The following is a 23,620-nucleotide window of genomic DNA, read 5'->3' as shown; positions in this document are numbered from 1 at the left end:
AAGGCTGGGGGCAAGCTCAAAGGGGCACTGGGGGCGGGCAGAGCCCTTCTGTCACTGAGCACTGCATGGATGCACCGCAGCTTGATAGCAACAGAGCCCTGGCAGGGTGTCCTGGAGCAGCAGCAGGGTCCCAATCCTGCGCACACAAGGGACTGAGGTCCTGGCTCCCGCAGGCACCTCAGGAGCACAGGACTCCACATTGGTGTGGGTGTAAAGGCAGAACCCAGGTTGCTGCTGAGGGCTCTCTCTGGCAGTGTAGCTGGGGGAGCATTCCCAGCTGGATGCTGGCGTGATGATGCCACGGGCTGCATCCTCAGTGCTGAGCATCTGGTCCAGCTCCTTTGGTGCCCGTGGCAAAGGGAAGGGGGAAGAAACCAGGTGAGGAATCAGGAGGCTTTTTTAATGTTAATCCTTCCTTGATAAAGAGACATGTAAAAACTGGACATAAGAAACTGGCTGGGCCAGAGCTCTGTATAAAAACACACCCATGCATAAAGAAACAACACTATTTTTATATTCGCTTTTAAGTTAAGATATGTAGAAGTTTACATTACTTAATAAATACATAAATACAACCTTGCTGCTTGTGCTTGATCGTTTTGGAGTTTGAAGTGTTGGGGAGAATGGGCAGCAGCAGGAGGGATGCCAGAGGGGTTGGTGATGCCCCTCAGGCTCTCCCAGCACACTGGGGAGGGCAGGTTCTGATGGGCTGGGCTGTACTGGGATGCAGCACACACCAGCTCCAGTAATGCAGTAGTTGTGTTTTCCAGCTAAGTTGTCCCTGAGTGATGGGTGGGAGCCAGAGCAAGAGACACAGTGAGGAGCAGCAAATCCAGATAGAGGATCAATGGCCGGTACCCACAGTTCTGCTCAGACCTCAGTGCATTCATCTTTCCAAGCTGGATGAGACAGGGACAGCAGAGCCTGCAACCCCAGGGATCACCATTGTAAACCATTCCCATTCTCCCCTCAAAATCCAGTTTCAAGCTGATTCCTAGCAGCAAGTAGAAGCACTACCATCTATAATGCATTCCATCAACAGCTTTGAGAAAGTAACCCAAGAACCCAGTTAATGCTTGCCCACTGAACATACAGTCTTGAGCTCACTGGCCAGCTTAGAAATGCCCTACAAGCAGAAGCCATTGCATGATGCCAGGAATGCTCTCCAAAAGGATGATCCAGTTAAAAGCCACAGGGATGCCTCCCTCCTGCCCTCTCTGCACTGGTCCTGAAGACATCCATATAGTACCAGAGCTCCCAGGTGAGACCATGCCAGAGGCAGCTTGCAGCAGTTTAAGGCCCTGTGCATTGATCCAGTGAATTCCAAGCACCATATTGGGTTTCCTAAGGAAGCACCAGCACTGAGCCCATAGCTTCAGCAGAGAGGACCACGAGGTTTGCATGTTCATGAAGTATCAACCCCCAGCTCCTGCTGTGCGATGGCTACTGAAGAGTCACAGCAGAGCTATAGGAAGATAAAACTCCAGTCTTCTCAGAGGTATCTGTGGCCTCAGCTTGAAGCAGGGAGATGTGGGGCTTGTCCTGCTCCTCAGCTCACTTCATACTGGAAAGATCCCTCCTTGACCAGCTCGAAGGCGATGTCCTCAGCAACACCACCGAGGTTGATCTGGTGCAGGGTGTCCAGCAGCGTGTTCACAGACGCGTTGATCGTTCCTCTCTCCTGCCACTTCTTGAGCATCTCGATCAACATCTCCATGCCTTCCTCCTTCTTTGCCAGGTCAATGTCGTTCTCCAGCAGGCTCAGGGCTCGGCCGAACCTCTTCCAGTGGTCGTGGGGCACCTTTTGGGCAAAGGTGTAAAAGCTGTTTCGCAAACCTGGCAGGGGGAAAAGGGGAAAGCTCAGAGGACAGGGCAGAGCCTGCAGAGCTGGTTCACCCCCAGCACACCCCTTGGGCCCCAGCACTTACACTCGTAAGGCTGTACTCCTTCCACTGGAACCAGTTTCTTCCTGGGTTTCACAGTGGGCTGCGAGGTCCTCGGCACCATCACCTGGAAAGAGCACGTCCTCAAGCACCCGCGGAGCCCCAGCACAGATGCTGTCCCCAAGCCCCGTTTATGGCAGGGTTGGGGACCCTCTCCCTGCCTCTGGGGGTGCTGGGGCAGGACATCACCGCACACCCCAAAGGCACCCATCGCTTCCTGGCTCTGCAGGCCACGAGCAGCAGAGAGGGGACCCGTGGGTCCTGGTTCCTGTCTGTCTGCCCAGCAGCCCAGTTAACCCTGCAGAGGATGTGGCAGGCGGCTGCAATGAGCAGACTTCAGAGCCCAGGGAAGCCCTCACTGTCTCCATGCAGGAACCAGGGTCCAGCCCTGCGAGCCCCCAAGCTGATGAGCTCGGTGAAGGCAGAGGAAAGCATCAGGCCTTGGCCAAGTGGGATGGAGCAGAGGAACACGCTCATGTACCTCTGCTCCTGGAGCACTGGGAGACACCTCTGCTGGGTTACTGGGGAGCAGGGGATCCTGGAAGAGTGACTCATTGTGCCTGTTGTCCTGAGTCCCCAGGCGCCTGTTCTGGAACCTCGTCAGGCGCTGCAGCAGGTAGTCCTGTGGATGGAGAGGAGCACAGACCAGTGGAGATGGGTGGTCCTGGGAGGGTAGGGCTCATACTGACCCCCCAAAGATGCCACCTACAGCACCAGCATCTGCCCTGCTTCCAAGGGCATGGCTTGTGTGCCCATCTTGAGCCTGAAGGGACCCCAGCAGAGCACAGCCCTCCCTTCAAACCAGGCTCCCCACTGGGGACTCTGGATGTGCCAACACCACTGCTAGGGAAGGGTTAAAGGCACTGGGGAGGGGGCTGCAAGCACTCCACGTGGAGCATGGGCTTTCCTATGCTTAGCCCAGCTCCAGCACAGCCCTGCAGGGATGAGACTCATCCCCCTGCTCCTTTAGCCTTCCCAGGAGCCACGGGCAACATGGGGAGCAGAAGACATGGGGGACCTCATCCCAGACACTCACCATCATGCTGCAGGGCTTCCCACTCAGGTCTCTCCTGTCTCCTGGAAGGTGAAAGCAGTGTTGTGATCCCTCAGCCTCCAGAGCAGGCCCCTCTCCCATGCAGAGCCCGTGGTGAGGCTGGGATGATGCTGTGCTCACCTGTGGAACGGCAGCAGCAGCAGTACACGCAGATAAAAAAGAGCACCACGAAGACCACAATTACCACCACGATGATCACGATCCAGGTGGCTGGAAAGGGATAACACAGAGCATGTGGGGAGATGCTGCAGGTCCCAGCAGCAGCTCAGCCCCATCCCTCCTCCAACAGCAGCCCCACACGTACTGGAGAGGCTGTGGGTGGTGGTGGGAGGCCCACAGCGGCGGTCGCTGGATGATGTGCATGGAGCCAGCTCCACCTCACCATTGGGACACCTGCAGAGGGGAGCACAGGGCAGGCTCAGCACTGGGGGTCCCAGCACCCATGGCAGGGGCACCCAGCACCTCCCACAGCTCACCGGGGCCGGCACTTCTGGCACATCTCGCAGGGGTGCTCCGGGGAGCAGAAGGTGCCGTTCCTGCAGGCACATTGAGTGTCCTGGACGGCTCGGCAGGGACTCAGCTGCACCTCATCTGCGGGCGAGAGGAGACAGTGCTGTAGCCAGTGCAGCCCATGCTCCATCACTCAGGCTCATTGACTGAGTGGGAGCAAGGCCATGGGGATGCTGCAGGGGCTGGAGCAGCTCTGCTCTGGAGCCAGGCTGAGAGAGCTGGGCTGGGGCAGCCTGGACAAGAGAAGGCTCCTGAAGGGGAGACCCCAGAGCAGCTCCAGTGCCTAAAGGGGCTGCAGGGAACATGGAGAGGGGCTTGGGACAAGGGATGTAGGGACGGGACAAGGGGAATGGCTTGAACCTGCCCGAGGGGAGACTGAGCTGAGCTCTTAGGGAGAAGCTCTTCCCATCACTTTGTACCTTCCCGACACGTCCGGCAGTCAAAGCACATGAGGAGGCCATTGGGATACTTGATGTATTCATTGTCTTTACAGGGCAAACACTTGCTGAAGCCATTTTGCTCTTTACAGTGCTCTGCAACATAGGTACCTGCAAGGAGGGCAGGAGAAAGACAGGGTTTGTGTGAGCATAGGGGTCAGGAGGGAGATGTCTTTGCAGACAGAGAGGAAAATGTTCCCATCATGAGTCCTTAGATCTCATAATGAGACAAACTGCCATTCTGCCAACCAGATCCTGGCCTGTAGGGACAGGACATGGGGGAATGGCTTTAACCTGCCAGGCGGCTGGAACTGGATGAGCTTTAAGGTCCTTTCCAACCCAGATCATTCCAGGATTCTATGAGAGTGGAGCACAGGAGAGCTGGAGCTCCCAGTGCCTCCTCGCCAGCAGCAAGGACACACCATGGTGACATGGTGAGGCTGCACAGTGATGGATGCTGGAGACCACCTTACCCGCAGGGCATTTCCTGCAGTAGATATTGCTGTTCGGGACGGGGTAAAACTCATCCTCTCCTCTGTGTGCATCAGACAGATCCACCTTGTCCCTCCTGTGCAGCGCTGATGCAGCCGTTCCCAAAGGAACTTCCTGGGAATAGAGAAAACCCTGCTTTAAAACCCACCCCAAACCCATGGGGAATGGGAGAAAGAGACAGGCAAGGGCTCTGCCCAGATGGGAGAGGAGGCCTGGGATGGCTCAGAGCTGCTGGACCAGGGACCAAACCCCCCTCCATGCAGGCGAAGGGCACTTCCCCCATGCAGGGTGGTTATTTCCTTGGAGCAGGAAGGTTTGCTGCCAGGTTATCAGCAAGGCCAAGGCTCCCTAATGCTTCCTCAGGATAACATCAGGCTCCTTTTCCTTCCCCAACTGCCGACAACCTGAGCCCACAGCACCGAAGAAAGTGGAAGAGGGATGGGGAGGGTGTTTGTGGGGAGGAAACCAGCCCCACAGCTGGGATGTGGCTCCTGTGCCCACCACAAGCACCCTGGCTGCTCCAGTTTCCGCCTTATCCGTGTTATCTTGCTGTGGATCAGGAAAACAAGGGCCACCCACGTCTCTGCGGGCTCCCAAGCACCCTTCCCTGGCTCAGCTCTTCCTGCACTGAGTCACCCCAGCTATGGGGGCACAACGCTCGCCAGGGGCTGCCGCTCACCCCATTGGGGTCTGGGGGGCTTTGGGGCATCCCAATGTCCTCGCACTGCTCCAGGGGGATAAACCTGCTCCTGCCTCTGCCCCTGTAATGCTGGGATACAGCAGGGCAAAGCTGCACTGTCAGCCTGACCAAGGCATTTCCTCCTCCCCTCCCACCCGGAGCATGAAACCTGCTTCTTTGAGGAAATATTTCTCCTGTGAGTCAGAAGCTGCCTTAAAGGTTAAAACAATAGGGACACAGTAACGTGCTCTGTGAAAGGGGAGCAGGGGGAGCTCCTCGTGGAGCTCAGACAGAGCTTCCCAAGTGCACGATAAGGCTATCGGCCCCCAGCACCTGTGAGCGCAGCTCAAGCACATCAGCCTCACACAAAGCCCTCGGCAGCCCTGACTAACCCTGACTAAGCTATCACCGGTTGGGAGCTGTGGGTGAAACCAAGAGTAGCTGTCACCCGAGGTAAACATCCCAAAGCCACCAAGCATTGAACTTTCCCTTCCTCCATCCCCAATGTGGGATGTCCTGAAGGGATCCCAAGGATGGAGCTGGAGCCTACAGCAGAGGACAGAGCCCTCCCTGAGCATCCACAGCCCTCAGTCATAGAGGCTCTGAGCCGACCATAGGAAGGACCAGGGACAAAGGAGGGGGCAGCAGACACTGACTGCTGCTCCTCCATGGGCACAGTGTGACCAACACAGGGGGGCTCCCCCCATTCCCAGCTTCCCGCAGATGGAATGTGAGCTCCCACACAAGCACGGATCCAAGCCGCATTCCTTCTCAGCAGCCCATAAGGGTGGCCAAAGTCCAGGCATGATGCAACAGGCAAGAGCTGCAGCTACCGTATCGTGTGTTATTACGTGAGTATCGTGTGTTATTACGTGAGCATCATCAGTCCCAACAGGTCCCTCCTCCCCTTTTGTGGTGTTAAATAGGAGATGGGAGAAAGAGAAACGGGATCTTAGGTGATGGGTTTGGAAAGGCCTGGCTTTCTCAGGCACGTGTAAGTGAACTCTGATAGAGGGCAGGAACTGGATGAGGAGGTGACTCCTTTCAACCAGCTATGGCAGTGCCAATTGCAACGCAAGGAATTCCAGTGCGGAGCAAGCACCCACATGTCCTTGGGCCACAGCTCCGCTGCGATCCCTCGTGGCAGCAGGAGCCTAAAACTCAGGGCAGGATCCAACAGCCTTGAGATGAGACAAGACTTTAGGCATGTCAGAGCTCTGCGGCAACACCCACTGCATGGGCAAACATGATCCATCCAAGTGGGACTTTCTGTCCTAAAAGGCAGCGGCGTGCAGGGTTTGGGCATCATTTGGGCAAGTTGGAGAGGCAGCATTCCTGCATCTGCAGTGTTCCTGCACTGGGCAGCGTTCCTGCATCATTCCCGCATCATTCCCGCACAGGCAGCATTCCCGCATCCGAACCCGCTGCACCTGCACAGCCTCAGCACTGACAACACTCCAGGCCGGGAAGTGCATGGACTGGAAATCCCCTGTCTGGCACAGGCCTCCAGCCCCACATGGAGCCTCATGGCCCCCGCTCAGCCACAGCCCCACACTGGGGAGGCTCAGATCACCGGTCCCATTCCACCTCCAAGCTGCTGCTCCCACTGTGCCCCACAGGCCCCCATGTGCTGCTGAACCCCCCCAGCGCTGCTGCCTCCATCAGCACAGATGAACCCGCTGACCCCCACCTGCCCGCTGAGCCCTCCGCTCTCCCCATAGCCCCTGTGCCATGGGGACACCCTATAGCCTCACCCCCCAGTCCCCTCGACCAGGCGAGCCCCTATAGCCCTCTCACTTCCAATAGCCCCCAGGCTAAGTGAGACCCCCATAACCTTGCCATAACCATGGTCCCTGGCGCAGGTGACCCCACCATCGCCCCAGCTTCCCCCCAGTTGAGGGGGAACCCAATGAAACCCCCCCCCATATCGCTGGTTAAGAGGACGCTGCTCTCGCCGGGCAAGCCCTAACCCTGCTCCCCTCCACCAGCGGCACCCCCATTCCCACCCCCCACCGGCTGAACCCGCACCCCCATCCCAGGGCACCCCTGTTGCTCCCCCCCATTCATTCCGTGTCCCCCAGCCCCTTCCCCAGCGCCTTCCCCAGCGCGGCCCCTCGATGGCGGGGCAAGCCCGGGCACGCCTCGGCAGCACCGGCAGCGCCAGCGGGGGTCCGGGACCTCCCCCCCAGCCCCACAGATCCCCCCCCCAGCCCCACAGAGCCCCACGTACCGTGAGCAGCACCAGCAGCACCAGCAGCGCCGTCGGGCAGCGCCGTCGGGGCGCGCAGAGCAGCAGCGGCCGCATCGTGCGCGGCCGGCAGCGGAGAGGAGCGGAGAGCGGCTCCGGGCACGGCTCGGGGGAGGTCCTCGGGTACGGCATGGACGGGACGGGACGGGACGAACAGGGACTGCGCGGAGCGGAGGGTGAAGGCGCTTATGAAGGCTGGAGGAGGGACCGGAGAGGAGGGGCAGGAGGCAGGGAGCGCCGCGGAGGCCGGCGCAGGGCTCCGCAAGTCCCGGAAGGGCTCCGCGGGTTGGTTGTACCCAGTCCCAGAACTTTCCTTTTCTCATCCCTTGTTCCCCTTCCCATTCATTCCTTTTCCCGTCCCCAACTCGTTTTCCAAGCTCCCCATTAACCGCGAGCACCAGGAATGATTCCCGAGAGGTGTTCTCGCTTTGTCCCCATCACACAGCGGCCACATTGAGCGAGGGGAGTTGCAAGGTTTGGTTTTACAGGGAAAAGGGCTTTATACGAACACGTCTGGGGGATAAATCCCGGAGGCACAAAGAAGCTCATTCCCTTTCCTTTCCCAACAAGCTGGGAAGTGAGGAAATCACCTTGAGTTTGAGTCTGGGGTGGTTCTGTGCAGGGGAACTTGTGTTGAAAGGGAACAAACCCTGTATAATGTAAAGCTTTGGAGGACGCACAATGTCTGCGCTCGGATGATGTGGACCCTTCCTGAGAACCGTGACTCACTGGGGCTCTGCTGTGAGTAACAGGAGTCTCCCTGAGCCAAACCAGAGGCAAAGACGGCCTGAAAACAGGAAGCAGCATTCCCATGGTGCTGCAGGGGAAAAGCTGATCAGCAGGAAAACTGCTGCTCGCCAGGGAAAGGGCTCAGGGCATCGAACACCTTTGTGCCAACAGGGCTGCTGAGCAGGTCCCCACCATCATCATCATCCCCGGGACTTGGAGGAAGGCAGCGAGGCTTCTTGGCTCCAGCCAGATGAGCAGAGTTGTAGCTAAGCCACTCAAGATGTGGATATATGGGAAGCATCTTCTCTAAGCCATTCAAGATGTGGATATATGGGAAGCATCTTCTCTAACCCATGCAAGATGTGGATATATGGGAAGCATCTTCTCTAAGCCACTCAAGATGTGGATATATGGGAAGCATCTTCTCTAACCCATGCAAGATGTGGATATATGGGAAGCATCTTCTCTTTGGTGGCCACACTCGTGGCAGAATGAACACTTGTGCACCCAGCCATGGTGGGCAATGGAAACCTGGGTTTCTCCTTGCAGCAGTTTGTGCCTGTCTATGCCAAAAATAGTTAAGCCGAACTGGGATTTGAAGGGGAAGGATTCCTGCTTGTTTCCTGGGTGGGTACTTCTATTACAAGCCCCAAAAGTATGCAGGGCCTTTTGTTTAACCAAAACCATGTGTTCTGTGCTCCAGATACCACTGACTTCAGCTGCAGTCATTGGGCTCCTTAGAGAGCAATGAATTTTCCAGTTAGCTCACAGTCAGTGCCAGTGCACTGCTCTGTGCACATCCAGCAGGATGGGGAAGGACCTGCTCCATCCTCTCCCTGAAAAGTCCCCCTAATGCTCCTTAGCTGTGCACAAACCAGCATGGGAGGGGGTTTCCCAGTTTACCCCAAGGTTTATACTGGGTACTCAGACACATCCCAGCAGCCGGAGGTCAATTGTCAGCATCCATCCCGTGGTGACCACATCCTCCTCCTGGCAAACACTTGTTACAAATCCCCAGTGCCTGCTCCACGTGTCTCAACCATGGATAAAAGGGGACGGTCAAAACCACGTTCGCTGCCAAAGCACCGAGATAACATTGACACAGAGCCCCAGACAAAGGCAGCTTTGTGTCCATCCAGCCCATGGTGCTGAAGCTCGGGAGCGATGCCCACCCTATCCCACTCTCCAGGCTGTGGGATATGCCGGCAGATACGTCATCCCACCACCAATTCAAGCAGGAATTTCCACTGCAGCCATGCTGCACGCTGCTTCCATTTAAGGCTGATTTACAGGGCAGGCTCTGGGCAGGAGAAGGGTGGGTGGTTATCACCCAGGGACAGGCCTTCCTGCAGGCACCCAGTCTGTACTGCAGGCAGCCTGCTCATCCCTATAGGCCCCTGAACCAGGACCCCCCAGCAGCCAGCACAGCACAAGCACTGGGGGTAAAGTAACCCCATGGAGAAGAAGAGGGGGGTAAGGTGCTGAATTCCTTCCCTTCCTCCTCAGTTCTGTTGTAAGTGGGTATTAAAATGAGCACCAGGGTCTGAGCAGGACCAGGGCTTGTGTCCCACTCCATGGCAATGGGGAGAAGGGAGATGGGAGCCCAAGCTGCCCAGGGAGGACAGCTGGCTGGGGAAGCCTGCTCTTATCGGCCAGGGTTAGTGGTTAACTTCATGGGAGCTGATGCCCTGCACAGCTCAGCCCCTTGGATTACTTGTGTCCTTGTAGCGTCTCTTTGCTCATGCTCCACCTTGAAAGGAGATTGAGGGGGTGAGAGAGGCTCTAATCTCCCCTTCCAGAGCATCTTGCGTGTAACTGTGGCCCTCGGCACACGCCAGGGAGGTGATGGGGTACGTGCCCTTGTATCTGTCTTCAAACATCCACATCCAGTTTTACCTTCAGCTCTTTGTTCCCTCTCGGCTGTTTTGGTGCCTGGGAGGGATCTGAAGCCACCCGATAACTTTGGCCTCTCCCTCCACACTAACAAGTGATTTGTCTCATAAATGCCTTTTTAAAGGCTCCTCTTTAAAAGAGGGAGGGAGAAGCTTGTGCTGTGACCTTGCAGGGAGCTCAATGCCCCACAGCACTGCACTGTCACCCCCTCCCTCCGTGCCTCAGTTTCCCCTCTGAAACAGTGCAGAGGAGGGCTCACACTTGTGTCTTCATTCCCTTTTCCTGCCTTACCCCTGGGATTCAGGGGAAAGGACAAGGAAATCCAAGCGGGTGATTTCTGCATCCTTTCTCCTTTCACCCTTCCTGAGGCAGCTTCCCTGCCTCGGAGCCTGCAGCCGCTGGCAAGGGAAAGTGTTAAATCCCTCCTTTCCCTGCCAGGCCAGACAGCTCCTGAAACAAGGAGAAGCTTTCAGCAGCAGACAGAGTGAACAATGACCTACCCCCTTCCCTGCCCTCCTCCCTTTCCTCCCCTTCAAGCAGGACTTAAAAGGAGCTCTGGGATGAAGGAGAGGGGTGAGGGTGTTGGAGGCTGAGCTGCAGCCCAGGCTCCAAATCCAAACCAAGGTATCTGCCAGGCTTTGAAACTGGGACAAAATCCCAGCTCCTTTGTGTTGAAGGGACCTTAAAGCTCCTCCAGCTCCAGCCCCTGCCACGGACAGGGACCCCTTCTACTGGAGCAGCTGCTCCAAACCCCAGTGTCCAACCTGTCCTTGAGCACTGCCATGGATGGGGCATTCATAAATTCTCTCAACAACCCTGTGCCAGCACCTTGGCACCCTCCCAGTAAAGAGTTTCTTCCTTATATCCAATCTAAACTTCCCCTGTTTAAGTTTGTCCCCATTACCCCTTGTCCTATCACTACAGTCCCTAATGCAGAGCCCCTCTCCAGCATCCTTGTAGCCCCCTTCAGACACTGGAAGCTGCTCTGAGGTCTCCGCACAGCTTCTCTCCTCCAGGCTGAACAGCCCCAATGTTCTCAGCCTGAGTCCATACTGGAGCTGCTCCAGCCCCTGAGCATCCTCATGGCCTCCTCTAGACTGGCTCCAACAGCTCCATGTCCTTCTCATGCTGAGGACACCAGCACCGTGCCCAGCACATGGGGGGGTTCTGGGCCCAAGCGGACACTGAAGCTGGGTCATGGGGACCTGCTCCTCACCCAGCACCCCAAATCCTTCTCAGGGCTGCTCTGGATGTCACAGCTCCCCTGGTATCACAGCTCCTCCTGTGCTTTGTGCCTGGAGCACAGTTAATTCCCTTTGTAGTAGCTGCTCTGGGTTCTGTGCTGACCCCGGGATGCTTCAGACACCACTGAGCAGCACTTACACAGAGCCAAGGCCTTTTCTGCTCCTCACAGAAGGAGCTGGGAGGGCACAGAGCAGGGACATCTGACCCTGACTGATCCAGGGCTATTCCTGACACTATGACATCCTGTTTGGTGTCCACAGCCAGGAGAACTGGGGAGGAAGGAAAGGACCTTTGAAGCGATGGTGTTTGTTCTCCCAAGTCGCTGCTCCTCGTGACAGAGCCCCATTTCCTTTGGGAATGGCTGGACTCCTGCCCGGCTATGGAAAGTGGCAAATACATCCCTTGAGTTTTCTCACTTTTACCCTTTTCTGTGCCCCAGTCATGTGTGGGGCTGGGGTTGAAGCACGACCGGGAGCATCTCATCTGGAACAGGAGCAGGATGAGCCCATCACTTGGCTCTTCCATCACCCAGCATGTGATGCCTGTTTAACAGCCTCCAGCACCGCAGGGTCAAGGCCCATTCCCCAGGTGTATAAACACGGCTGCTTTGAAGAAGCCTCGTGCTCTGATGCCACCGTTGTGTGTTTGCTCTGCTGCCTGCAGCCAATGAATGTGCCCTCCCTAGCAGGGAAGAGCAGGTCCTGGGCTACGATTGGCTTCAGTCAGAAGCTGATGTGGGTTTGGGGCTTTTGGACAGGATTAATGTAAAATTCCAGCTTGGCAGAGAAGCCTGAAGAGGGTAAAAATAGGCTCTGGCTCTGCTGAGTCATCTCCTCAGCTCAGCCATGGGGCAGGGTGTGTTTCAAGGCTGCTCTTTGCCTTCCCTGCAGCCCAGGGGATGGGAGGCAAGGCTCTCCCTCCAAATGGGCTTCCTCCAGCACTGATTTACCGCTGTCAATGCCCGTTGCTTTGGGAATCTGCAGGGCTGCACTGAGGCTTCTGATTGTGAATGGGAAAAGGAACCCATCACACACAGTGGCTGTGAGCACCCCATGATGTGTGCACTGCAGCGGCACTGGGTGCCCCTGGCAGGAACAGAGCCAGGGTGCCTCAAGCCAACCGCAGGGTGAAGGAGGTGATCCTGCCCCTCTGCTCTGCTCTGGTGGGACATCACCTGGAGCATTGTGTGCAGTTCTGGTGTCCTCAACATAAGGACATGGAGCTGTTGGAACAAGTCCAGAGGAGGCCACGAGGATGATCAGGGGATGGAGCAGCCCCTGTGTGGAGACAGGCTGAGAACACTGGGGCTGTTCAGCCTGGAGACCTCAGAGCAGCTTCCAGTGTCTGAAGGGGGCATATAGGGATGCTGGGGATGGACTCTTCATTAGGGACTGTAGCGATAGGACAAGGGGTAATGGGGTCAAACTTAAACAGGGGAAGTTTAGATGGATATAAGGAAGTAATTCTTTATTATGAGGGTGCTGAGGCACTGGAATGGGTTGTCCAGGGAGGTTGTGAATGCTCCATCCCTGGCAGTGTTCAAGGCCAGGCTGGACAGAGCCTTGGGTGCCATGGTTTAGTGTGAGGTGTCCCTGCCCATGGCAGGGGTTGGAACTGGATGATTTTAAGGTCCTTTCCAACCCAAACTGTGCTATGGTTTTAAGTGCCTCAAGTGAGCCCATTCCGGCGCCGAGGCCCCAAGCACAGTTTGATGTTCCACACGGACTGAGAAGCATCACGTATGGTGAACACACATGTCCGGTGCTGGTGCCGGCCGTGGCACCGGTTGCACTGCAGGCTCCGCTGCACCTCACACCGGCATCCATTGTGTCCGTATCCCCACTGCCCCACGGTCCCAGTGCGCAGGCGCAGGCCCGTACCACTGCAGGCCGGGGGGGGGAAGGCTCGGCGCGGCCCACACAAAGGCGGCGGCGGGGGGGGGGGAGCAGTGCGCCTGCGCGGTACGCGGCTCCCCGGCAGCCAGGCGGGTCCCGGCCGGGCGCTAGGCCGCGGCGGAGCCGGGGGCTCGCGTAGATGTGCAGCCCGGGGAGGGAGCCGCCTGGGCCGGCCCCGGCGGGGGACCTGCCGCCCGAGTGGGAGACGGACGACGAGCGCATGGCCTTCCTGTTCTCGGCCTTTAAGCAGAGCCGCGAGGTGAACAGCACCGAGTGGGACAGTAAGATGGCTTTCTGGGTCGGGCTGGTGCTGGCCCGCGGCCGCCGGCGCGGAGCGGTGCGGACCTGCCTGCGGGAGCTGCAGCACGGCTTCGAGCGGCGCGGCAGCCTCCCGCTGGGCCTCGGCACCGTCCTCCGGGAGCTGCTCAGGTACCGGCGCCGGGCAGGCCGCGCAGGGGGCTCCGTGACGGGGGTGGTTGCATAAGGGAGCTTTGAGGCATGGATGCGGGCGAGGAGAGCTCCATGGTGTGTGTGCATGGCAGGGAGGGCGGAGGGGGACATGGGGAAGGGCTCGGTGCTGTTCTTGGAGGAGAGCACAGGGAGTTGTAGGGATATGGGGTAATATTGTGTGTGTGATAGGGAATATGGGAGCTGTGTGCAAGGAAAAGCATGGAGAGGGAGCTGGAGCTCACGCTGGGGTTCCCAGGGGTGCAGGCATCCCAAGGGAATGCCGTGGTGTAGGGTTGGGTTCCGTTCCCCAGCGCGGGTGCTGCGGTGCACACAGCTGCATGTGGGGATGTGGTGAGTGATGGTGTTTGCAACCGAGGGCTTTGGAGTGTGAAAGGAGAGCCCGGGGCTGGTGCCCTGCGGAGGTTTAGGAGCAGCAGGAGGCAGCTGGGACTGTAGCATAACCCCCAGGTCTGTGGGTATCAGACCAGCGATGGGTGCAGTTTAATGCCCCACTGAAACACCCCCAGGTGTCCAGCGGAGCCTCCCGTTGGTTTCCCTCTTTGCCTCATCAGTTTCAAGTCAGAACCCTGGGAAAAGCTTGGGAAACTGGGAAATGGTGACAAAAAGACCCTTGTGCCCATAGGGAGGCAGGGAGACCTCCGCTTACCTTCATTCCCAGTGGTAACACCTCACACTTCAGCTAGAACACGGTGTTGGGAACCACCACCAGCCCTGTGTGTGTACCAAGCACAGAGCAGTGTTTCAGTTCTCTGCTGGTGGAAGGGTGTAGAGTGACCATACTCAGTTCTGCATGCATCTCTCCTCCAGACGCGGCAAGATGCAGAGGGAGTCAGACTTCATGGCCAGTGTAGACAGCAGCTGGATCTCCTGGGGTGTGGGAGTCTTCATTTTGAAGCCCCTGAAGTGGACTCTCTCCAGCGTGCTGGGAGACAGTAAGATACCCGAAGAAGAGGAAGTTCTGATTTATGTGGAGCTGCTTCAGGTGAGTGTTGTTGGGAGCCTGCTTGAGATCCTGCATCTCCACAAGCATCAGGGCTCAGTCTGTGCTCTGAGGAGGAAAGATCAGCATGGAATGGATATTCCTTTGTGGTGTCTAAAGGTGGATGGGATAACTCAGGGCTAAGAAATAGTTCATATCTATGGATGTTCCTTTAACGTAATGACTGCTCACTGGCTTCTAGGAAGCAGGAGGGCAGGCTTGCTTGTTGAGGGGAGCAAGGAGTGTGCTATGAGGCTCAGGTTTGAGTCTGGGCAAGTGTGGTACGCAAGAGGAGCTTGCATGTTGAGTGCCACCCGTTGCAGGGACACACGGGTGATGCAGCAGTTGCTGTCACAGCCATGCATCACTGAGTGCAGCTTGCATGAGGGTTATTGCAAAGGTCACTTTTGCCCTGAGCATTCAGCCCTTGGATCCTGTCAAAGCCCCTTTCCTTTGGCACACTGGTAGTGGTAGAGCTGTGGGTTGTGTTCTGTAACTCATTGACTGACTTGGGTAGAGCGTGGGTTGCTCTGCATGAGCCCCAAGACTTGTTGCTTTTGCATGAGAGTAGCATTTAAGTGACTGAGACCAGCAGAAATGTGAGAACTCCTTGGCTGGGTTCCTTTATTTGTAGTTATCCTGATAGCAGACAGAGCCTTCCCTCTGCAGTGGGTATTCCACAGCTCTTTCAGAGGGGATGTGCATGGGAAAGGAAGGAAGATGTTTTAGAAACCACAAGCTTTGATGTGGAGCTTGGAGTTGTTTCAGTGGTCTGAAATAGATCATAACTCTCACTTGAAATGGGGAAAACCTTTTCCTCTGCTCATGTACACATGATGCAAAATGACTTGGCAAGCTCAATTCTGGTGTGATTAATGGCTTTAACCTGCCAGAACAGGGGAGACTGGGATGAGCTCTTAGGCAGAAGCTCTTCCCTGTGCGGGTGCTGAGGCGCTGGCACAGGGTGCCCAGAGAAGCTGTGGCTGCCCCATCCCTGGCAGTGCTCAAGGCCAGGTTGGACACAGGGGCTTGGAGCAGCTGCTCCAGTGGAAGGGGTCCCTGTCCGTGGCAGGGGTTGGAGCTGGAGGAACTTTAAGGTCCCTTCATCCCAAACCATTCCAGGATTCTTTGATTAAAGAAAAGCTTCTATTGGTTTTAAACAGGGGGTGGGAGGTGGGATTTCAAGCCAGGGCACAGCCTGTGTGGTTCCTGTGTTACTCCATCCGTCGCATTCACATGGGGAAAGTGAGTGCTGTGGTTCTGATTCTCATGAAAACGTGCTATTTTTTCATCCCATTAATGGTGCTATTTGAAAGCATTGCAGTTGCTTCTGAATGTTGATGTACAACTCACTCTGTGAGCCTGTCTGGCTCAGAAGGCGTCTGCCTTTTCACCTTCAGTGCGTAGGAGGAAGCAGGTGTGGATGTGCAGTTGTTGTGCGAGGAGGCAGAGTGCTGTGTACGCTCACAGCCCGCTCTGCTGCTTCCTTCCAGGAGAAGGCAGAGGAAGTTTATCGCCTCTATCAGAACTCTGCACTTTCTTCTCACCCCGTTGTTGCCCTCTCGGAGCTGCGTTCCCTCTGTGCCAGTGTTTGTCCGGATGAAAGGACGTTCTACTTGCTGCTCCTCCAGCTGCAAAAGGAAAAGAGGGTCACGATCCTGGAACAGAATGGAGAGAAGGTACAGGGTAAAGGTGACTGCTTTTGGGTGGTATAATCCCTGTCTTGCATTTCATCTGGCTGGAAAGAGTACCTTATTGGATCAGTGTGGGTGTTCTTCATTTGGGCAAGTAAATCCTGGGGGCTCCAGCACTGTAATCTGGTTATAGATGAGACTAAATCTTCAGTCTTGCACAGCAGGTTCTTAAACATTTATGCTGTTACTAGCTAGAAAATGGGCAGGGACTGTAGTTGTCTACCTGCAGGTTGACTGTCCCTAGATACCCAAATTCAAGTTATTCCACGCCACTAGAATCGCTGTTCTGCTCTCTGTGAGAAGGCTTTCCTGTCTGTCAGGAACTGCAGAGATACACTTTTGTCTCTGAGATAGCACTTTTCCCTGTGGTGCTGCACTGTGCAGTTCAGTACTGAAGGGCTTGGAAGTGTGACACTGCCATACGCTGGTCAGTGCATCAGGGCAGCTTTAGGGGATTCCAGTAAAGCTTTCTGTTTTCACACTGATGTTACTTGATCCTGGCTAGTTCAATACTTGATTATATGGTGACTGATAAGTCCTCATCACTATTACAAGGCTTAAACTGAGGGTGAAAACATTGTCTCTTTCATCAGAGTTGGAGTATTTCTGATGCAGGCACAGATTGTGGAGACAAGTGACTGAGTGTGTGGTTTTCTCCCTTTAGATAGTGAAGTTTGCCCGAGGGCTTCATGCCAAAGTCTCTCCGATGAATGATGTGGACATTGGAGTTTATCAGTTGATGCAGAGTGAACAGCTGCTGTCACAGAAGGTGGAGTCCCTTTCCCAGGAAGCAGAGAAGTAATTTGGGGAAGGGTGGTGGGAAGAACTTCTGTGGGATGTGGAACTTTGAATTCCAGTGACCTACTTAGAACGAAGCTGGTTTTGAAGGTGCAGGCTTCTTCCTGTTCTGTAAACACAGTAGTCACAGTCATGTGAATGGGCAGGTTTTCCACTCTTTGTTCCTTATCCCCGTAAAAACAAACTGCAGTGAATGGATGCCTAAAGCTTTTGCAAAGGTTTGGAATGAATTCAAGGACAACTGCTGAGGAACAGCAATGGGTTAAGGGTGGCTGTGTCTGAAATGCATTGTTGTTCCCTTGTCTTTGGGTTAGAGCAAAGCAGTGAGGATGGTTGCTGATTGTAAAATAACTACTGCTTGCAAAGGACTGAACCTCTTTTCCTTTGTGCATCTGTACAGGTGTAAAGAGGATGCCCGGAGTGCTTGTAGAGCTGGGAAGAAACAGTTGGTAAGTCCCATTCTACTTGGAACTACAAGTGCCTTGGAGCTGGTCCATAACTGCAGATGATGCCTAGGGTGCTTGATCGTAGATGTGTTGAAGTGAGGTTGCTGAGGCTAAAGGTCTCCTTAAGGTGAAGATAAGAATGTATTTATCCAGAGTGAGGTGGTGAAGCGAAATGGAAGCATCCAGCTCTTAAAACCAGCTGGTGTGTGTGTGCCTTGCTGCAGAGGGCTTGCTGGTTTTGATTCCTTCAGTCTTCCTTTGGCTGCTGCCTGGTTGGTTATCTTAGGCTGTGTCTCTCATGTCCCCAGGCACTGAGATGTTTGAAGTCCAAACGAAGGACAGAGAGGCGCATTGAAGAGCTTCACTCCAAGCTGGATGCAGTGCAAGGGATCTTGGACAGGATTTACGCCTCCCAGACTGACCAGATGGTAGTGTGTTCATATTGCCTTGTGCTTCTCACTCTAGCCCTGCTCTTCCCATTGTGTGCTGCTTTACCTGCTTGTCAGAGCTCATGTCTGAGGGGTGGGTGCAGGCTGGCTGGTGGATTTGATTCTGTGCTCTAGGAAACAGCAAATCTGCTGTTGGGGTATTGCTCTGAATGGCTTCATTTTCTGCTTGGATGCTAATGCTTCTCTAAGGGTCCTGCTTGGATACCAAGCTTTGAGAGAAGGTGGTGTTTGTTCTTAGCATTGTTAATTTTTCTCCCTTTTAATGTATTTTAAAGGTATTTAATGCCTATCAGGCTGGTGTGGGAGCTCTGAAATTGTCAATGAAGGATGTTACTGTGGAGAAGGCAGAGAACCTGGTGGATCAGATACAAGAGGTACTGACACGAGAGCTTATCTAGATAAATAAGTGGCGTGTAGATGTACACAGCAAGCTTGGCCAGCTACCAGTGTTGAGGCTGTTTGGTTTCTGCCCTGTATGTCACCAGAGAAAACTTAATCCTGATCTTTTTAGATCAGCAAGCAGAGGTCTTCAGACTGGCTTTATATATTTGCATTTATTGCTAGCCAGTAGTCAGAGCTTCCCTGAAATCTGTGCATTTTATGTGTTCTTTTGGTTAGAGCATTGCACAAGCGCCCAGCTCTCCTCGAAAACGTTCAGCAAGATGTATTAAAATGAAATACAAGCTGGAATGCAACTGTGCATGCAAACAGGGTCTTAAAACTGCCTAATCCATAATCTGCAGTTCAGGATGGGAAAGGAGATGGGATTGTTCCGAATTGAAATGAAGGGAGCAATCTGCCTGCAGAAGCTGGTGTAAAAAGCAGGAAAGGATTACTTCTTGAGCAACTTCAGCTCTGTGTACTTGGAGTGACTCTGCCTTTAAGTCAACTTTGGGACTTTAGTTTGTGTTTTGTTACCTACTTTTGACACAAGTGGCTGCAGTAAGACATAAGATGAGGTTTTATTCAACATCAAACACTGTATGTTTTTCCTCAGCTTTGTGATACTCAAGATGAAGTAGCCCAGACTCTGGCTGGAGTGGGGATCAATGGTCTAGGTATGTGCTGGGCTTTATATCCTTTGCTTGTCTTCTCTTGCCACTGCTGGCCCTTTGTGCTGCATCCTTTCCCTGCTCCTTCCCCACATATCAGTCCTCCTTCCTGGCAGGATAATTGCTCACTGAAATACCAGAGCTGTTGCTACTGGTGCCTTGAGAGGGGATGAGGACTGACAGTGAATTGTCTCCTCTGACAGTGGGTATTTGTGCATCTCCAAATCCTTGTAGTCTCTTAAGTGCTGGTAGCTTTCAGTTCCGAGTTGTGTCATGTTGATTTAGATCTATTTTTAGAGTGGCTACTGCTTTGTTTTATAAGAGACAATCTTGTTCCTCTGGCCTGCATGTTGCTGCAGCTTGTTTGTCTCTGCTGAAACACAGTCTGTGCTATGAAGATGCTGCTTCATTCTTCTGGGAATTGAATGTTTCTTTTAATCAGCAGAGATGGACACTGAGGAGCTTGAGAAGGAGCTGGACAGTCTCCTGCAGGACTCGACTAAGGAGCCTGTGGATCTGCCTCCTGTTCCCCAGAAGGTGCTGAATCCGCCCATTTCTGATGCTGAGCTGGAAGCTGAACTGGAGAAGCTCTCTGTGTCTGATGGAGGTATGGATGTCAGCAAGTTGTGTTAAGCTAACTGCTATCAGCCTTGCAAAACCAAAGAGGTCCAGAACTGAAGTCTGAGCTAGAATCCTTCCCACTTCCAGTTACAGGGTTGAAAGGGAGCTCTTCTGTATCCCTGCTCACTGATGACTTTCACAACCAGACTCGGTCTCTTTGCTAGGAATTCTGCCTGGCTAAGCACACAGCATCTTTTGTCTCACAGTACTTACTATATCCTATGTTATAAGTATGATGTCTGCTAGAACCAGTACTAACCTAGTCTTTACTTAGAAACAGTGAGTGACCAGAGCTTAAGGGTTGCACAGTGAATTTTCCATAGACCTGTCTTGGACAGGGGTAAATAGGTTTTAATTTTCCTTTCAGGAATCAGTTAATAAACAGTTGCACAGGACTGTCCATATAGTCTTCTTCCTATTTGAGCACATGATATTCCCAAGTTTCAGACCAGAAGAATGCTCAGCATCCCATATCAAACATAGAGCATGGGTTTCCAAGAGAACAGTAATTGAATACTGAAGCAGTGAGGCTCTCTGAGATTGTATTTGTTATAGAGGTGATTGATGTAGTTCATCTTACTGATGAAATCTGGTCTCTTTCTGTTGTGATTGTCTTTATAGATTTGGCACAAAAGACTCCCTCTACTTCCTCTGAACCCCAAACAGCTCTGGGACTGAATCTCTAAAGACCCAACAGCATCCTGTTGCTGCAGTGTGAGAAGTTGTCTTAAGGTTCCTTAACTAATGACTAGAACTTCTGGGGAGAGGGATAACACTCCCCCATTCTTCATGGATATCACTTTGCTCAGCAACAGGATCTCCTGCCATGACAATCCACTCTGGAACTGGCCCCAGCTGGTGTTTGTCATCTCTGTGCCAACATCTGCGCTGGTTTCAATTTGACTTGTGATCCCAAGTCACTGCAACATCCAGTCTTCCCTCTGGGAATGCCCTTCACTATTCTGCCCAGCGAAGATAAACTCTTCTATGTCCATAACAGTGCTCGTTTTTCATTTCCCCTTTGCTGTGGCTGATGTTGAGAACCTGAGTTGCAGCAGTATTGCAGTTGCTCAACATTTGGCTGTTTGTGTGGTTGTTAAGACACTTGGCACCTAAGTACTGTCCTTACCATAAGTAACCTGCAACAAGCTTACACACCCGTTGGTAGTTCTATCCCTCCCTGTCTGTATTTTGCACGGTCGTGGGCAACTAGACACTGTAAGTGTTCAATTGTAGGAGATTTTGTTGCTGCTCTAGAGGGCAGCAATTGCAAGCACAAGACAAAAAGAATTCCTCTTTCTGTAATGACATTAAGGCCTTAAAAGGGAGACCTGCAAAAGATCTTGAGCTGAAGGCGGTCCTGACACTGCTGGTTGGGACACGGGCTCATGGGCACTGCACTACAACTTGTTGCTCACTCTTACTTGAAAGCTGAGCTATTTTTGTATCTTCCCTGCTTGTAAAACTTGCTGGGACTTGCAGGGTGATCTTAGAGCTCTCATGCTGAGTGAGTTGGATGGGAGGAGAAGGGATGCATCATTTTCCCTTTCCCAGAGGCCACTTTCTTTGCCTTCAGTCTTGATGTTGCAATTCCACAAGATCATCGATAACCAGAAAGCCCCAAGCCAAAACTCTGATGGTGTTTCTGATGCAAACCCACCTGAGCACAGCAACTGAAGATGCTTTTAGAGGCTTTCTTTACCCATCAGAAATGAAATCCCCATCTTTTGCAGGTCACTTTTTTATTACATGTATGCACAGGGGAGAGCAGAAAGCCTGATCCTGAACATGGAGAAGTGAATTCTTTTAGGAGAGGAATGTGCTAGAAACTGGGCTTTCTGTGCACAGAGCCTGTGTGTGTGGCAGGGGAGGGACCAGCTCTGTGCTGGTGTGTAACCAGTCCTCCCTGCCCCTCTCCCTGACTTGGAATGTATTCCCATATTCCCATCACCATTGCTGCTTCCTGCACCAAGCTGTGTTGCTCGAGCCATGTGGATGGCAGGTTGGGTGAACAGTAAAGGAGGGCTGGAGTTCCCATGCCCTGGGCATTACTGGTGACCCAGCTTTAGTTCCAGAGGGCCAGGGAAGCGATTCCAGGTGTCACTATGGTACTGTGTTCTCTCTGCCTTCGTTGTTGCTTTGTTGGAGAGTGGACTCCTGCCACAGGAGGTGTGCTGGAGCAGTTCACCCGGGCTGCACATGGAGTTGTGTGAAATGACTTGAAGCTTTGTAAGTAAACGGGAGAAAAACCACTGTGTTTTCTGCCTATGTGTAATAAAAGGGAGGGAAGGAAACGGAATCCCCTGTGGTGCCTCCTTTTCTTTCCCTGTGCCACAGATGACTGTGTGTTAGTGGTATTCCAGCGGTGCTGCAGCATTGATAAAACTTGTGTGCTGACAGTAAACAGGCAGGTTCTGGGGTTGCTTTGTCACAACCCAAGCTGTGTAACTGCTCTAGTGCACTTGGACAGCTTCCAGTCTTTGCCTATAAAAAGGCCCAGCAGTTCCTATGTGGAAGAAGTTGTCTGTTCTGGCTCTGGGGTTGTACAGCCTTAATGTGAGTATCCTTTTGGAAAGGCTCGCTTCCTTTTCTTGGCGTCTGCTCATCATTGTTCCACTTTTGTGCAGCTTCAAGGCTCACATGGCTGCAGGGAGCCCGCAGATCTGCCTGCCCCTCATTCATCCCCTGCTATCACCTGTACCTTCCCTGGAAGGGAAGCTCCAAGTGATTCCCATAGGAACAAATGCTCTCCTGTCACTCTGTGCTGCATCTGGCTGAGGCAGCCCTTCTGGAAGAGGCTTTGAAGAGTTAAACCCAAGCAGCTGCTGCTTTAGATGAAGTGTTTGGCAATTTTCTCCCTTTGATGCAAAGTGGGGAATGTAATCAAGATGGCTGAATGGAGAATGGGAGGATATTTTGGTGCGACAGCAGGGAAGGGAAATCGAGGGCAGCTTCTTGCTGGGTGAGGACATGAAATATGAAAGCCTAGAGCTGAATTGCCACCACACTGGAATCTTCTATTTGAGTGCTGGTTAAAATAGGACTTAACTTGAGTCTCAGCAAAAATAGCAGCTGCTTATGTGAGGAAACGGAGCAACAGTTTAGTGATAGGAGGCAGCAAACAGTGCTCTCAGTAGAGATCAGAGCCAGGCGGCAGGAGTTAACCTGGGAACAGCAGGACCTGCCTGGCATCTGTTTGAGGAGCTGTTTTGACTGCCTCTGACAGCAGGGGTATGGGTCCTGTCTTCATTAGGTGTATTCCGAGATGCCCAGAAACTCGGTAATGGGTTGGATCCCTTCCCATCTGCTTGCTCCTGCCAACGCAGCTTCCCATGCCTGCTTCAGTGTGAGTTGTGTGCAGGGGTGAGAGCCTCTCTGAGGTGTTTTAAGCCCCTAAGGGGGAAGAAAACTCCTTGTACCTCCATGATTTCCTGGAACACCTCCAGGCTTAGCATGTGCATCCTAAGTGTGCCATGAGCTCCCATTCAAGCCTCTGCCATGGCTTAATGCCATAGGACAGATTACCTGCCATTGCTGCTCTCTCTTGAGCAATGAAGACATCCTCTTTGTGTCCTGCAACTTGGATCTGGAAAACTCTTTGTTCCTAATATAGGGAATATGTGGAAAAATGCCCTTGGAGGTGCAGAGGACAGTGCAGTGCTCTGGGCAATGAGAGCCCTCTTCTGATGTAACTCTGGTAAGGATTACAGGAGGGAGCTGGCCTGACACAAAGACCCAAGGAGGGTGCTGAGCCTTGAGCCGGTGCCTGGTGCCATCTAGCGGCTCCTTCTGGCATAGGCACTTGGCAGGAGGAGGCTGCAGACGGTGGAACTAATGAGGCTTAATGAAACAAAGCCTTGGAAGTCAAGGCTGTGACTCGCTGGCATCGAGCCTCCTGTAACCTGCCACAGACCGAGCGTGCTGTTTGCTTTGGGGATAAGCTGCTTGGTGCTGTGTCTTCAAGGGAATAATTGCTCTCTTGTTT

The 23,620-nt window shown here is 53.7% G+C and overlaps 2 protein-coding genes across 4 annotated transcripts; one reads left to right on the top strand and one right to left on the bottom strand.

Annotated features, from left to right (window-relative positions):
* Positions 1-492: 492 nt before the first annotated feature.
* On the bottom strand, positions 493-7,496 carry LOC101867904 (tumor necrosis factor receptor superfamily member 10A). 2 transcript variants are annotated; one of them, XM_034070414.1, is made up of 10 exons: positions 7,346-7,496; positions 4,418-4,550; positions 3,927-4,055; positions 3,474-3,588; positions 3,302-3,390; positions 3,118-3,207; positions 2,980-3,020; positions 2,425-2,565; positions 1,929-2,010; positions 493-1,836 (listed from the first exon to the last, which is right to left on the bottom strand). In XM_034070414.1, exons 1-10 carry the CDS (start codon positions 7,493-7,495, stop codon positions 1,550-1,552), a joined length of 1,257 nt encoding a protein of 418 aa, XP_033926305.1. In that variant the 5' UTR covers position 7,496; the 3' UTR covers positions 493-1,549. The 2 variants fall into 2 exon arrangements, with proteins under 2 accessions (XP_033926305.1, XP_033926306.1); XM_034070415.1 differs by having other exon boundaries at positions 1,603-1,801.
* Positions 7,497-13,197: 5,701 nt separating this feature from the next.
* Positions 13,198-21,934, top strand: CHMP7 (charged multivesicular body protein 7). Of its 2 annotated transcripts, none has more exons than XM_005142622.3 (10): positions 13,198-13,554; positions 14,404-14,578; positions 16,069-16,254; positions 16,934-17,067; positions 17,468-17,516; positions 17,822-17,941; positions 18,238-18,336; positions 18,960-19,020; positions 19,460-19,621; positions 20,257-21,934. In XM_005142622.3, the coding sequence occupies exons 1-10, from the start codon at positions 13,265-13,267 to the stop codon at positions 20,319-20,321; spliced, it is 1,341 nt and encodes a 446-aa protein (XP_005142679.3). In that variant the 5' UTR covers positions 13,198-13,264; the 3' UTR covers positions 20,322-21,934. The 2 variants fall into 2 exon arrangements, with proteins under 2 accessions (XP_005142679.3, XP_033926407.1); XM_034070516.1 differs by having other exon boundaries at positions 13,256-13,384.
* Positions 21,935-23,620: the final 1,686 nt, after the last annotated feature.

This window comes from Melopsittacus undulatus, chromosome 18, assembly GCF_012275295.1.
Source record: "Melopsittacus undulatus isolate bMelUnd1 chromosome 18, bMelUnd1.mat.Z, whole genome shotgun sequence".
Lineage (NCBI taxonomy): Eukaryota > Metazoa > Chordata > Aves > Psittaciformes > Psittaculidae > Melopsittacus > Melopsittacus undulatus.
The sequence above is the reverse complement of the archived record's forward strand: the minus strand, read 5'-3'. Positions and strand labels throughout refer to the sequence as shown.

Excerpts from the sequence above, each read along its gene's own strand:
- LOC101867904 (XM_034070414.1), bottom strand. The coding sequence starts at position 7,495 with ATGCCGTACCCGAGGACCTCCCCCGAGCCGTGCCCGGAGCCGCTCTCC. Across the intron at positions 4,551-7,345 it reads TGCTGCTGGTGCTGCTCACG|GAAGTTCCTTTGGGAACGGC; the intron begins GTACGTGGGGCT and ends CTCTATTCCCAG. Across the intron at positions 3,589-3,926 it reads CTGCCGGACGTGTCGGGAAG|ATGAGGTGCAGCTGAGTCCC; the intron begins GTACAAAGTGAT and ends TCTCGCCCGCAG.
- CHMP7 (XM_005142622.3), top strand. The coding sequence starts at position 13,265 with ATGTGCAGCCCGGGGAGGGAGCCGCCTGGGCCGGCCCCGGCGGGGGAC. Across the intron at positions 16,255-16,933 it reads TGGAACAGAATGGAGAGAAG|ATAGTGAAGTTTGCCCGAGG; the intron begins GTACAGGGTAAA and ends TTCTCCCTTTAG. Across the intron at positions 17,517-17,821 it reads GAGCTGGGAAGAAACAGTTG|GCACTGAGATGTTTGAAGTC; the intron begins GTAAGTCCCATT and ends TCATGTCCCCAG.